This window comes from Ctenocephalides felis, unplaced genomic scaffold (genome assembly GCF_003426905.1).
Source record: "Ctenocephalides felis isolate EL2017-DRISC unplaced genomic scaffold, ASM342690v1 CF-g0.4_SCAFFOLD_01170, whole genome shotgun sequence".
Lineage (NCBI taxonomy): Eukaryota > Metazoa > Arthropoda > Insecta > Siphonaptera > Pulicidae > Ctenocephalides > Ctenocephalides felis.
This window is the reverse complement of record NW_020537324.1, coordinates 58,705,589-58,721,083: the sequence shown is the minus strand read 5'-3', so window position 1 is coordinate 58,721,083 and position 15,495 is coordinate 58,705,589. Positions and strand designations below refer to the sequence as shown.

Genomic DNA, 15,495 nt, shown 5'->3' with positions numbered 1-15,495 from the left:
TGTAATAAAATTACTATAAAACTAAGATTTATAACGTATAAGATCACATAGGTATTTCATCGATATTAATTATCTCGAGGTCGCCAAACACGTGAACAGAATTATTGATTATTATTATGATTATTACAATCAAATATAATTGATTTGTACATAAAATAAAATTATAAATTATTTTTTTACGTTTAGGTATAAAATTTTTAAAAATTGTTCAAGTGTTTATAATTTAAATGGCTTGTTAATAATATTTATATAAAAAACGTTAACCATTTGAGTGGTTCATTCATTATCTTCTACTCCTCAAAAATGTTTGCAACTCATAATCAACGCCATTTGTCATAATTTTTCACAGACACTTAAGGCAAGTAGGAAGTTATGAAATTTTGTTTTTTTTATCATATGCAATTACTTCTTTCGGCACAATACCTACTCAATTACGATATGTAATTGTAAAAACAATTTAATGAAATTTCCTGTTATAAAGTTTTTAAATTGCCTTTCTTCCACTGATTGAACAAGCATTCTATTCGTTTACGCACACTGGATAATCTGTGGTCAATTATAGTTAATATGAGTTATAATAAATAATTGTTGTCTATCATTATCCCACAAAGTTTATAAATTCCTATAAGAAGTTAAGTAACTATGTTCTTGGAAGGTGCTCGACAGTAGTTCTAGGTTTTAACATTCTAGAGAAATTTCCATCGATAGAAGATTCTGTAATAGACAAGGTGCAATGCGGTTTGGCCTACAAATACCTTTTCCTATGCCAGTACTGGTTTTGTATAGCTGTTCCTATCTCCTGCAGCATTTGTGATCTATTTACACTGCAGTAATAAATTTGAAGACCTGTAATTCAGATAATTTGTGATTTTGCAAGCGCTAAACTTATGGCTATTCTGTTCTACTTGTTCTTGTTTTTGTTCGAGCACCTGAGTCTTTACATGTCGGTTTGTACATACTCTCCTTATATGTGTAAATTGAGAATTGTATCAATGTATGAGATAATTAGATAAAAATTTAATCCATTTTTTTAATTTTTGTGTAATATAATTAATAAAATAATAATCATATTGCTATTAAAGCAAAAATTCATAATCAACAATTGAAAAACGATCTAGGTAATAAATCATATTAAATTTTACTAAAAATACAAACTTCTATTTTACACATGTATAATTCTGAAGAGAATCTTATAAATTTTTATAAGATGAATCACAAGCAGTGTGTAATACACAAATCAATTTTAATTGGTTTGCATCAGGTATACTGTCTATTATGTTTACAGTTAATTTTACATATACCTACCATAGCCGATTTTCTTGGAACTTTATTGCTTATTTATAATAGATTGTGTAAATTAAATTGATAAAATAATTTATTAACACTTCTTCACTTTGAAATCCATCATAAAATGAAGGTCAATACATTCAAATGATTTATTTCTTAAAAAATATGAAACTTGGTTATTGCTACCGAAAGTATAAAAGCGGACATGCTAATTTGCTATTGAAACATGTTAATAAGTTATGCAAATTAGCACAATTATTTTCTAATACCTATTCAATTTTATTACGTTTAAATTACTGTACTCTATCAGATTGTAAATATTTTCGAATATTTCAATAATATTTTGTGATTGTAAATATTTATATTTATAGAATCAGAATAGTTTTTACTTTTATTTAAATAATGATACAGTATGGTATATAAATATATTGCAAATGCAGTTATATAAAGAATTTGCTATAATATGTATGTATAAATATGTATTTATTTTTAAAATTTTGGTCCGAATAAAATGAAAGTTTAATAATAAATTAGAAAAAAATTGAAAATGTTTATAACTTATAAATAATTTATAACAATGCTTAAATTTGATTCATTACAAACATTTTATTATGTAAGTAACTTCCTAAAGTTTAAGTTTGTTTAAGAAAGTCCGATTTGCTCTTATGTTCTCTCGACAAATCTAGACTTTTTCTCAAAGTATCAAAAAGAGCTGCACCAATTTCAAAATTCAAAATTTATTTAAGCAAAAAGAGCTGCACCGATTTGAAAATTCAAAATCAATTTAAGCAAACTTGACAAAAATAATTTGCGGCAAAGACATATCTTTAGAATTAGTAAAAAAGCCTAAAATTTTTGTCCGAGTTTTAGCCAAATATTCAAATTTTTAAAATTCAAAACTGTTTGAAAGATATCTGTTGGCCGTTTCTTCGTAAATGATTATTGGAAACATTTTTTGTTCTTGATGAAACTTTATATGATGATAAGGTCGTGGTCATAGCGATCATTCTAAAATATCCAGGGCATTGAAAAGTGGTTTAATTATAAAAATTCATCTAAATTTAGAATGTTGAGCTGAGTCCAAATTTCAAATTCCGATAATCATACATTTGAGTTACTATATCTCAATTGTCGTTGGTTAAGATGATTGTTTACACATATCGAGAAGTTTTCGCAACTAAGATTACAGCAAAATGCCACTAACGCTTAGTTTATATTATAAATTGTCAGATGTTAAAGATACTTATTTTTTTATAAATACATTTTAGGTATAGACAGTGTTATCATGTTTGATTAGTAAATTAGAAGCTATAATACATTGAACATTTTTTCATGTTTTAATTTACAATATAATATAATACAATACAATATAATATAATGTAATATACTAGTGGTGTATGGCATCGTGCCATAAGGCAAATTGCTGGAACTTTCCGTACCGTAATAAAATATTCGAGGAATATTAAATGTTTTCAAACAGATTATTATAAATACTGTAGCTTTCATTATTTTTATTTTATAGACAAAATATAAAAGTTTATGAATTGGACAACGACGTTTATATATGTTTACGGAAATGTAAATAAACAAAACTTAATCGATCTGATTTAAAATGAAGGACATTGTCTAAAATTTATAAGAATTATATAAACTGAATTGCAAAGTTAAAATTATTTATTTGAAAAAAAAACCAAAAGCAATCGTTTTTTCAACACAAGCAGAAAGTTTTTTGTATTCTTCAAATTGGATTCTTAGTCTTCTTGAAAACTGCTATTTTTTGCACATTTAGTCTCCGAAACGGCTGGGCCTGCCTTTGCCAAAAACTAATCACCAATTTGCCCCACCATTACTTGGTTCGTATTCTCAGAAACTTGATTATCTTTTTCTGCACTCTTTACTCCGTATTTCCAAAAAGGCTGGAATTGCCTTTGCCCTAAAACAAAAACATCTCCATATTAATAGGAATAAGGTTTTTTGAACCACTCAAATCGGTTGATCCGTGCGTCCGAAAACGTGGGCGAAAATTTGTATCCATACATACATACACACACATCCATTTTTTCTAAGGTATGCCAAAATGTTCAGAAACCTTCAAAACGTAAAAAAATGCAAAAATTTTCAATTTCGGTTTTTGTACGATTACAATAATTTACCCTACGAGATGTTAATAAGTTAACCTTTCGACTCGGAGGCCGCTTTTTCGGCGGCAAAATTCATACAAATCTCGAAATTCGCGAGCGGAAAGTGTTAATATAATAATTCATTATCACCAACTTCGATCATATTAAGATCTATCAAGCTATCATTTAATGTAATATTTGTATTTAATGTAATGTAATATTTATTATAAATCAATAATTCACCTTTCAGATCTCAAACGAACGAAGTTTATCTCCGAACCCACGAAAGCCTCGATCGTCATCCCACCAGCACCTGAACCACCATCACCACTCGAGTCAGCAAGCGCTGTCGGTGCCCTCAGTGCACCGGCACGGTTCGCACACAGCTCTCACGCCCAGCGGTGGACCACCGTCGAGACCGCCACCCAGGGCTCCTAGCCAACTCAGCTTCGGCGATAATGGATCCGATATATATGTTACTAGTGCGGCCTACAAAGCACCTTCGGAGATCAGGTTTGTTGTGAGGGATTATTTGGATTTGTATTTAGTATCTTTTATTCGAAAGCATATTTAATATTCGAAAATGATTGTAGAAATTATTACATATGATTATCTAAATTATTTTTCCCACATGTTTCCATCTCAATTTAAATACTTGCCAGTCGACATATTACACCACTAGCAATATTTGCATCAGCTAAATTAAATAATAAAATTCCATGTACAGGATTTTATAATTTGCAGAAAATGGAAAATTTAAATTAATTTATCTAAAACAAAAACTATTTGACTCACTAACTAAACTAAAAATTCAACACTTTCAAAAAATTCAAAATAATTACATGGATGTAAATTGGGAAAACAAAGACAAGACTTTAATTACATCAGTTAAATCAAAAATTACTAGAATTTCGAGGCATTTGCGGAAAAACGAAAAATTAAAATTAAGGAATCCAAAACAGAAACTATATTATTTAGTTATTACTATAAAGAAACTATATTACTTACAATTAGTTAATACTAAGGAAACCAAAAATTCAACATATGATAAGAAAATCAATATAAACGACTTAGTTCTCTTATATTATGTTGATGTAAATTGAATGAGCATAGTCAAAGGCATAGTTGTAATGTTCGACAAAAAAAAATATCCTAAATACAAAACTAAACAAGCTAAAAAATTGATATATGGTTTTATTCCTTTGTTAAAGTACAAATAAAGTACTCGAAATAAATGAAACAAGATGTAAATGGAATTAGATTGTATCTATCTTCACCAGTTTTAAGCAAAGGTAACACAAACTAGTGGTGCATGGCATCGTGCCTCAAGGCAAATTGCTGAAACTTCTCGAACCTTAATGAAATATTCGATTAATTTTAAATGTTTTTAAATAGAACTTTAGCTAGAATTAGCATTAAAACTGAATAATTTTTCGATATTCGAAATAAATTTTTTTGAAAATTAAAAAAAATATATATAAAAAATTATTTTCTCAGAATCAATTGTTTCGTCAACACAAGCAGAAATTTGTTTAAATAATTCAAATCGGGTGCTTAGTTTTCTTAAAAACTGCAATTTTTTGCACATTTAGCTTTGCCGAAATCTACACCACTTCTCCCCACCACGAACCGAATACTTTTTGAATCATTCAAATCGGTTGATCCGTTCTCTTAAAAACTGACATTTTTAGCACTTTTTGCTCCATATCTCCGAAGCCGCTGGACCCGCCTTTGCCAAAAACTAATCTTCCTATCAATAGAAATCGATTGCTTTTCGAATTTTTCAAATTGGTTTATACATACGACCGAAATCGTGGACGAAAAATTGTCTCCACACATACACACACACATCAATTTTTTCTGAGGTATGCCAAAATGTGCAGAAACTTCTGAAACGTGAAGATATGCAAAAATTTTCATTTTCGATTTTTGGCCCATTACTATAACTTACCTTAATAAATTACAAATAATTCAAATTAACCTTAAGGTCAGTTTTTGAAAACGAAAGTAAACTAGTAAATCACTACATACACTTTATCCCAAACAAAATTCTTCCTGAAACACTCCACTAAAAGATTATAAAATTATAGGATTTCATTACAAAAATTTTGAAACTATTTTTTTTTTCAAAATACTTAATAAACAATAATAAAACTATAAACTCTAATTCTAATTTTCAATTTATTAATATTACAACCCTACACAAAATATTATTACTATCATACTATATGAAATTTCTATTACGCTCATATTTTAGTTAATTTTGTGTTCTTAAATACTTAAACTTCTTGTTTTTGTGATGGATTTTGTGATATTATTGCCTCATCATAAGTATTAACTAAAACTGTAACACAATTATTTAATGAATTTATATGGAATAAAATAAAAATCTTGAGAAACCAACAAAATCTCACCATATTTCCCGCATTAACTGTCTCCGATCATAAATGTTAAATAATAATTAAAAATAATTAACTTATGGGTTTTAATTATAAATAACAAATCAACAGATTAAACCAGTATGTTAAGATACTTTTTATTGATATTCGATTAATAATAGAAAAATGTTTGCTAACTGACACCAATGTCAGTGTTATGCCGAAAACAATTCAATTTAGTTATATATATATATATATATATATATATATATATATATATATATACACTCTCTATCTCAATCTTAAAATTTCAAAACAATGCGATATTTAAATTTATTAATTGAAATAACGATAATTTATTTCCAAATAGTGGACGGTTATTCTTGTAAATAATAATTTATTTCAGCATATCAATGGGAGATTAATATAAAGATTAGAAAATATTTGAGAAATCCACGAATATATTTTTAATTGCTTTCTGCTTGAATATCTGAGTAAATATTGACAAAGATGGCTAGGTCTAATGATTATTGAACGATACTTTGAAAATAAAATACATTAATTACCGACTTCATTCTATCTTTACTGTGAGAAAATTTGCTAACGATACGGGCTTGCTCCCTAAAGCAACATATTTGCAGAAAAAATAGTTTTCTAATACACGTTTGCTAATAATTTATGATAAGGCTTAAGGCAAATTTTAAGTACCTTACAGCAATTCCCAACCTCAATACGCCGATGATAAAACAGAACTGTAATATCTTATGTTACAAGTTAAATCGAATTACATTTGTAAAACAGGATTCAATGAGGCGGTTCTGGGTTCATTATTCATGATTGCTTCGAAATTAAATTATTCGAAAACTTTCAGTTTTAATTTCGTAATGATCAATATGGTCAGACCGGTTGTGCTAAAATTGTCGCTCATTCCATTTAAGATGAAATCTGCTTTTTGCTGGTGTGAAAATGTTTCTCACCTGAAAATGTATCGTTTAGTAGGTGTAACGATGGAGTAATAAATGAAAGTTACTTTTGTATGTTTGTACATCTTTATTTACATATATTACGTCAATGTAGATATTTCGTATATACTATGAAAAAGAAAATACTTTGTTTATAGATTCATAAAAACGGCCGATGTGAGATTTTAAATGCAATATGTAAAACTGTTGTATACCTTCTTTATTTTTGCATGCAAGCAAAATTATCATTATGTTTAATTACTATTCTCTATTTTTTAAATTATCAATTATTTACTTTATTAGTTATTTTATTTATTTATTAATTATTTTATTTATTAAATATTTTAGTTTGTTTGTGTATAAAGGGAAAAGAAGTCCTTATTTATTCAATTTTATAAAAAATAGAGAAAGACATAAATAGAATAAAATATTAAAATTCAATCTCCAAAGCACACTCTTTGTTGTAAAGATATTTAAGTCTTTATTATTATTTTCTATAATCCAAATTAACTAATGATATTGCAATTTTGGGCCACTATTGAAACTTCGCGTTTTCTAAATTAATATTTGTCACAGAATTTTAATTTTAAGAAAATAATATTTGCTCAACTAATAACTAATTACTTTTGCTCAACTTTGATGAAGCAATAATTGCTAAGAATATTATTGAGATGAAGATTTTTAATTTTTGAATAATGTAAAGTTTTCCAAATGCTTTTTGAAGAAGCCCATATATTGATAACACAGTAAATAAACCAAGAAAAAGATATGCGAAGCTAACCCACAAATTATACAAACAACTTAACTCTAGAATGCTATAATTTTTCTGCAGTTTTTTTTCAGTACTGTACCACTAGTTACCAGCTATTTTTTCAGTGTTGTAATAGAAATGAGTTTTGCTGTTTTTTCAAAAAACTGTAACTTTGTCCTTTTTATCCAATAGACGTGGTAAATTGAGACGGCCGAGGACAAACAAGTCCAATATTTTATTTTAATTTTAAAGCGATTTTTCAAAATATTAGCTATATTATTCAACCAGTGCAATATATAAATTTCAAAAGTGCATTTTTACAGAGAACACTGTAAATAGTCTTGATCTGGTATTTTGTCAGAAATATTACTACAAATTTTACAACTTTGCAAGGGTAAAGGTTCAGTCGGTCCTTTTTACCTCACCCAGGTATAAGCTTTAATAGAGGTTATATTAAAAACTGTTGAATCTAACTTAAAATTAACAATATATTTTATAAAACAAACGAATTAAGTATACTTAAAAATTATATTAAGGTTTCGTAAACTAAACGATAGTGCTCACAATAAAAAAAAACTAACAAGTAACAAGGAAGAATTTACTTTATGGATTTTCAAGCATTACAGTTCATCTCCTGATAGCAAAGTCGTGAAAATCAATGGCTGGTTATGAATCTAATTATCTCTACTTTCACATATTGTTGTCAAAAAAATTTTAACTTTACTTGTTTCTGAGATATCGGTGGTAGACATTTTGATCCGCGGGTCTTTAAGCTCGGCTTCACTACGAAAATACACTAAGAAAAAAGATATGCGAAACCAAGGAAACAAATGTGAGAACCAAAATGTGTTACTCAACTTTAAAATACTAAAATAATTATAAATCAAATCGATACGAGCGTGGGTCCAAATATATTCATATATGGCTCAAAACCGAAAAGAGCATATTATATATAAAAAAATATTAGATATAATTCAACATCATTAGTAAAAAAAGACTATTACATATAATCGAATAGTAAAGTTCTTAGTAAAAGTCCAACTGAATAAAAAAAGGTTTATTTAACTGTTTTTTTTTTTGCATGAAGCGCATTCCATAAATACTAAAGTATATTTAATTAAAACTCAATAATTGACTAATTTACGATGATTTATTAGACATCGATTTAGAATATTTATTTTCTATACATACTTTTGTTTTTATATTGCCAAAATCATGGCACACTATAATCTAACTTGGAGCAAGTTTGCTCCATTGCATTTGCTAATTTAAAATCAAATCTAAGTTAGTTAGCATAAATCTCTCTCCGTCTCAGATTAGCATAACTAAAAATTGCCATCCCGGTTTGGACCTTAAAAAATGTAGTCACCTTAGTACTAACCATTCTCAATTTCATTTTATTTTATACATCGTCTAACTTTAAATTTTTTTTAATAATTGGAGACATGTATATATTTCTATCTACCTATTCTCCATAGAGACTTCTCATATAGCTCCCAGAGAGACTATTACGACGTCGCAAAATGAAAATCGTTGCGTTAACCAAATCACTAATGCATGTAGTGACACGCGTAATAACAATAAAACGGAAATTAGTTTTTCCCACAATTACAAGATAAGTTATGCATGCATTGTCTTTGTAAAATATGTTAAACTCTTACACACTCGGGTCGACTATAATTGCAAATGGAGGTTAATGTGCATGTAATGTTTTTTTTACAATTGCTAAAACGAATACATTTATCGTGATTAATCAGGAATGAAACAAATTCTCCTTCGAGTCGATTAACTGTGATATTTTATGATGAATACAGTTATTTTTACTATAATGTATTAAGTTAGAAAACATTACTATTGATATGGGTGTATGTAAAAAGCTTTTGAATAGATCTTCAGGCGAAAAGTTTGTCATTTTATATAATTAGAAAATTTTATGCTACTGAAGTCTATTATTAATAATTTTACTTTTGTGTAATATTTTATTAATATGTTAATGAAAATATCAAAGTTGGCTCTATTTTTCAAGGTCATTTTCATTGAATAATTTAAAAATACGTTTAAAATAAAACTTATCATACTTTACAAAGTAATTAAGGAATAAATGTCAAATTAAATTGAATATACACATACATATATATTTATTCATATTCATAATATTTATATTTATATTTGGGCGAATAATGGCTTAATAATGATTACAATTCAATGTAACTATTGATTTTGCTATCGAAAAACTTTTTACATTTATATCTAAAATATTATTAAAATCATGTTTCTTGCATCGTTGTTCCTGGTGTTAAATTTATTTTTCATATTTTAATAAGACTTTCCTATTTTCATTTTAACAAGACATGCACATGTACCATATATATGTACATATGTCCATACCTCAGAGTTTCTAATCTTAATTATAGCAGCAACAAAAAATAACATGAAAATAATAAAACAAAAAATAACATAAAAATGTAAAAAATTATCATATAATTTAGAAATAGACCTCTATCTTAGGTCTATGTAAATAAAGTCTAAAATATTTAAGTTAGATTGGAATTTCAACTTCAATTTCTATTTAATTAAAAATATCTTTAGTTAAATGAGTTGCAATTAAATAAAATAATAGAGTTTTATTGGAGCAAAAACTGTTCCTAACTAATAATAATTTATTAAATCAGAATGATATATTAATATTTAAATAGACATCCTCTATAATGACCGCAATGTTTTGTTTAGAATTGGAATTTCGATCTTTAACTAAATGACTTGCAAGTTGAGTTTAATAATTTTCCATTTATGTTTCGAAAACAAGTTTATAAACATAAATTATATAATTTTAAACAAGTTTTTTAATCTGGTAATCATTAGTAGAATTGAGATGGCAATATAAAATCATGCTAATATTATTTCGTTGATGAAATAGTTTAATTTAAAAGAAGTAATTGACATAATGAATGTCCTCTAACTTTAACTTAATTAATAATGAAATAGACATTCACAACACATCACCTAATCAAATAATCTCCATCTGCACAAGTTAATCTTTTTATTTTCTTTCAAATATCTTATTATTTTCTGTTTATAAATATTATTGTTACATACTGCATTATATGAAATTTTATCTTAGCATTTTATGTTACTAACTATATATTGTAATTTTGTGTATATTTTAATTGTTATTCATTATGTCAAATAATTGTATTTTTGAGTCCTCTTGGAGAAATCTGTGGGCTATATATTTAAATAAATAAATAAATAAACAAATAAATAATAATATTTTTTTGGTTAATTTTGTAAAATGTATCTTGAAGATCATATTGAATAAAACCAACTAATGTTTAATATAATATTTAAACATATACGGTAATTTGATTAAATTAAATTAATTATGTATATATAATATATTAATTATATATAATACATAATTAATTTATTATATCATTATTTCGAGTTCCTTGTATATATAAAAGTATATTCAAATTCCGTTATTTTTGTATATTAATGATTACTCAATTATTTATTAAGTTAAGTTTAAAATAATGTTACATTTGTATTGTACCTATATATAAAGTTTAATATTATGTATATAATATTTGTCATTTGTCAAGAAAGATATTGTAAATATTTGCAGACTCTTATATAATATAGCAATTTGTTAAAGTAAACTTCAGGTTAAACAAAGCCATAGTCTTAAATCTTTAATGTTCCCTGGTTTTAAGATTCTTTTAACAAATTTTATTCTGCAATTTGTTTATACAAAACAATGAGTAGAGATTGTTAATATATATATATATATATATATATATATATACACCTAAGTCTGTTTTTACACGGTCTTTTTGTACACGGTTTTGATATAACACGGTTTGAAAATTGAATATTTTTAATTTTTTTACACGATTTTATTTCATTTAGCACGATTTAAAATTGTATGTACTTAAATTTTTTTAGTCAAATTTAATTTTTGCGAAGTATGTTCATATCACAAAAAAGTATTTATGAAAGAAAAAAGTCTGAAACCATCGATAGTATCGATAGTTTGCGAACACTAGCTTAAAGATTTAAGTGAATTCCCCTTTAGCGCGTACAAACAATATTTACTGGTCAAAGCAAATGTGAAGAGCACTAATTTAGGGGAATTATTATTCAAATAAACATGAATTCTTGTTTTTGAAAATTCTTGTTTTTCACTAATTTTAATAGGTTTTAGAGAGTAGGACAAATCACCCATTTTTGTATAAGATCAATGTTTTTTTTACACGTTTTTTTTTACACGGCTTCTTCTGGAACCAATCTCCGTGTAAAAACAGTCTTAGGTATATATATATATATATATATATATATATGTGTGTGTGTGTGTGTTTGTGTGTATAAAAAAGAACATATTATAATTAGATATTATTAGGTACGGTCTGCGGAGAATTTACCAGGAGTAGGAATAATCAAATCATGTTATCACAATTTTAATATTATTATATTTCTGTGTTTTTTATTACATATCACCTAATTAACAATGACCTATCTCATTTTTTCGCAGCCGTGGGTCGAGGTATAGTCAGCCGGCGCGCAGCGTGTATTCTTACCGGAGCGGAGCGGCGCCGTCTGTTGCGTCGACCCGGAGGACACGTCGATCCGCGGGTGTCAAGGCGGAAGCTATGGTCGCACCTAATCCGTTCTGCCCAAACGTGAGAGGAATGTGTTGCCTCTTGCTACTACTAAATTTGGGACTGATACTTGTCACATTGGGTTTCGTGATTGTAATTCAATTCTTCGAACCACTTTTTGTCTGGTATGTAAAAAAGAATAATATAGACTATGGTTTTTAATTGGTTGTAATAAACAACTTCAATTTTTTCAAAATAATTTCAAATATATTAAAATATATTAATAGAAATTATACCTATGTCAGCAAATATATGATTTGTCTTTTGGGAATTTGCTCACAATATAATAGCATTAGCCAGCGTTTTAATACTATTAACAAGCGTTTTATACTATTAACTAGCTTCAATGTGAGGTTATAAAAAATATTATAAGATAATAAATTTATTAAAATTATTTTCTAACAATTAATTACTTTGTTGCTGAAACAAATAAATACCTTTAAATATTTTGAGACAGGGTGAGCTTTGTTACGTGTTCTTTTCTTAGATTTTAAACGCAATGTACTTTATAACATTTTTAATTGACGTTTTTTCTTAACTGTTTGCGGCACTATTTTTCTGTAGAACAGCATTTTAAATCCTTTCAAATGTCTTTGTATGATTTGAAATTCTGTTGTATTTTATATGGAGCAGTGGTATAGTTTTTTCTTAATAATCTCAACAATGATGATAGTACCTTAGATATTTTTACCAATTTATAATAAGCTGCAGCTAATTGATGTTTTATTGAATTTAAATAAATATATTTCATATAAATAATATTTACATGAAAAAATGTTCATCTGTTACTGTAACATAAAAAAAAAATGTGGCAATTGCCCTTCAAAATATTTTATCATTTAATATTATTGAGAAGTTTCCTTATCATTCAAGCTCTAAATAAATATGCAATAACTAGGCCTAACATTCATAACCCTTCTTACATCATATATTTATAAAATGGATGTGTTGCAATTGCATATTTGAATAAGTGATTATTAGAACAGAAAGCATTCTAAACGGGACATAAGAAAAGGTTATATATGTGCCGGATTATTATTAAATACGTATCGAATTCCAGCACTAATGGAATGCAACCTTTGGAGAAAATTTCACCGGCCCTCCCACATACCTTAACTATATGCATTACATATATTGCTATATTGCTGATTATTATTTACAATGTTTAACTGTGAATAATAGTGGTAGAGCCGATGAAAATCAACGCCACTAATAATTTAGAATAGATAAATAAATTTAATTGATAAAAATAATTTATTTTAAATACATTAAATGAATACATATATATATATATATATATATATATATATATATATATATATATTTAGATATATATACATATATATGCGCGTGTATGTATATGAATGTATGTTATTAAGGTAAAGTTGCTTAAGTCGTATCTGTAAGTAAACAATTTTCCAATATTCAGTGGAATTAAAATGAAACGAATTCTTTGGTATTTAAAAATTATTATTTAGTTGGCTTATATTTAGCAATTTTTATACGTTATTATTTTTTGTATTTGAATATTTTCACCTTCTTTTTCATAAAATGTGTTTCCGGTACGAGGTGCATAGTCGCCTTAGTCGTACCTGCTACTAAACAACTGATAGAATTCAGTCTGAAATTGACTGATAACTCGATTTTGTAGATACTTGTCAGTCATCAAGTCAAACATAATTATTCAAATAATAATTTCAATAAAATAATATCAAAAGGTAACGAATGCACTTACAAAATTATTTACTCTAAGTCTGAGAATGGAGATAAAACTGCCCATGAAGTTACAGCTATTATGGGTTACACCCTACTTGATGTTTCCATTTTGAAAATCTTGGGAATATTGCATTTATCCATTATTTCTTTGCATTGATTCATTAAGATGCTTCTATTAAGTATAACTTATAAATATGTGACAAAATGAGTTCCTTACCCTAAACATAGGTTTTAAAAAACTGGCAATAATACATCGATTTTTTGATTGAATCAATTATTCTAAATAGTATAAAATTAAATTATGATATTCATTTTACTTTTTTCAGGATACTGGGCATAGTGTTCCTCATATTCGGCTTCTTGACGCTGATAGGCTCCCTTATCTATTGTGTGGTGGTGTGCCGAGAATCTCGAGGTCCGCGAGACCTTAATCCTGAAGAACTTTATTGGACGCACCATTGGCAGAAGAGTATTGGCCACACGCCGAGTGCCCATGGCTATAGCAAGCACAGTGGCTTGGACGAGAGGGACGGCTATGGCAGCGACAGATATAGCACTGCCAAATATTCGGATAGGGACAGCACTAGATACTGAAAATTAAGGAAAAAGAGGTATATAAAACCAACGATAATTAGTTGGAAATAGCATTTCCAATAAACTTGCGAAAAGGTAAATTTGAGTGCCAAAAGGTACTTGGGTATTCTAGTGTAGAGCGATGAATTTTAGGTCATTTTTAAAGTGTCGTAAAAGAAAGCAATTGTTTATCAATATTATTGAAATACGATGCAAAAATTTAAAAAAAAGTTGAAAATTGAAGAAACTGGCAGCTGATGAAGTGGGGGGTCTCAAAAAATTGGCACCTCAGTCTTGACACGATTTCACCTCCTAGCCATCCGAAATAAAAGAAATAAAAAGATTATTAATCTACAATGATGTCGCAATCGCCCGAACCAGCGATGAGTAAAAAAATTTTTTTTTTACATATTGGCGACTGTTTGAAAAAAAAGTGTTTTTTACTGTTTTTTTGAGTTTCTCGATTTTTTTAAAAATAGTATAAATTGGAATATGGGAATAATCCTAGTTCGGGCTATAGATAGGTCTATAAACAAGACTCTCTGAACATTTCAAGTGAATCGGTCGATTAAAACTAGAGAAATCGTGTCAACAGTTCTGAAAAAGTCTGTTCTGAGAAAAACGCATTTAAAGTTTTGCGTGAAGCCACCCCAGTATGGAGACCGAGTCAGTAAAATGCCTATATCTCAGAAAATAATTCAAATTTTCAAAAACCGTTTCGTACCCATATGCTTAGATAGTTAAGCTTTCAAAATATGAAATAAAAAAAGTTAGATTTTTTTGAATTTCTACACTAGAATATACCCCCTTAATATAATTGGTTTATTCCTTTTGAAAACATCACGAAAATTTATTTATGAAATATTCGATTGTCAAAAACATTCGTGCAAAGAAAATGTTTGCCTTATTTTGATCAAAATTTGTTTAAATTATTTTTAAAATCTCTGATTCGAGTACAATTGTACAAATAATAATGTTGAACTTTGAACATGAGAAAGGTAATTGTTACCTATTATAATTTATATATTGATCAAAACTGTTATTAAGGCT

The 15,495-nt window shown here is 27.4% G+C and overlaps 2 protein-coding genes across 2 annotated transcripts in view; both read left to right on the top strand.

The window, feature by feature from the left end:
- The window catches only part of LOC113366342 (transcription factor Sox-8-like), a 114,423-nt gene extending 99,591 nt beyond the window's left edge, over positions 1 to 14,832 (top strand). The window contains exons 3-5 of the mRNA XM_026607931.1: positions 3,658 to 3,920; positions 12,030 to 12,281; positions 14,199 to 14,832. Of these exons, the coding sequence (XP_026463716.1) occupies positions 3,658 to 3,920; positions 12,030 to 12,281; positions 14,199 to 14,466 (783 nt within the window). The 3' untranslated portion in view covers positions 14,467 to 14,832. The remainder of the gene's footprint in view (positions 1 to 3,657; positions 3,921 to 12,029; positions 12,282 to 14,198) is intronic.
- Positions 1 to 15,495, top strand: part of LOC113366341 (zinc transporter ZIP11-like) — a 356,006-nt gene that overhangs the window by 223,280 nt on the left and 117,231 nt on the right. The window lies entirely within an intron of this gene.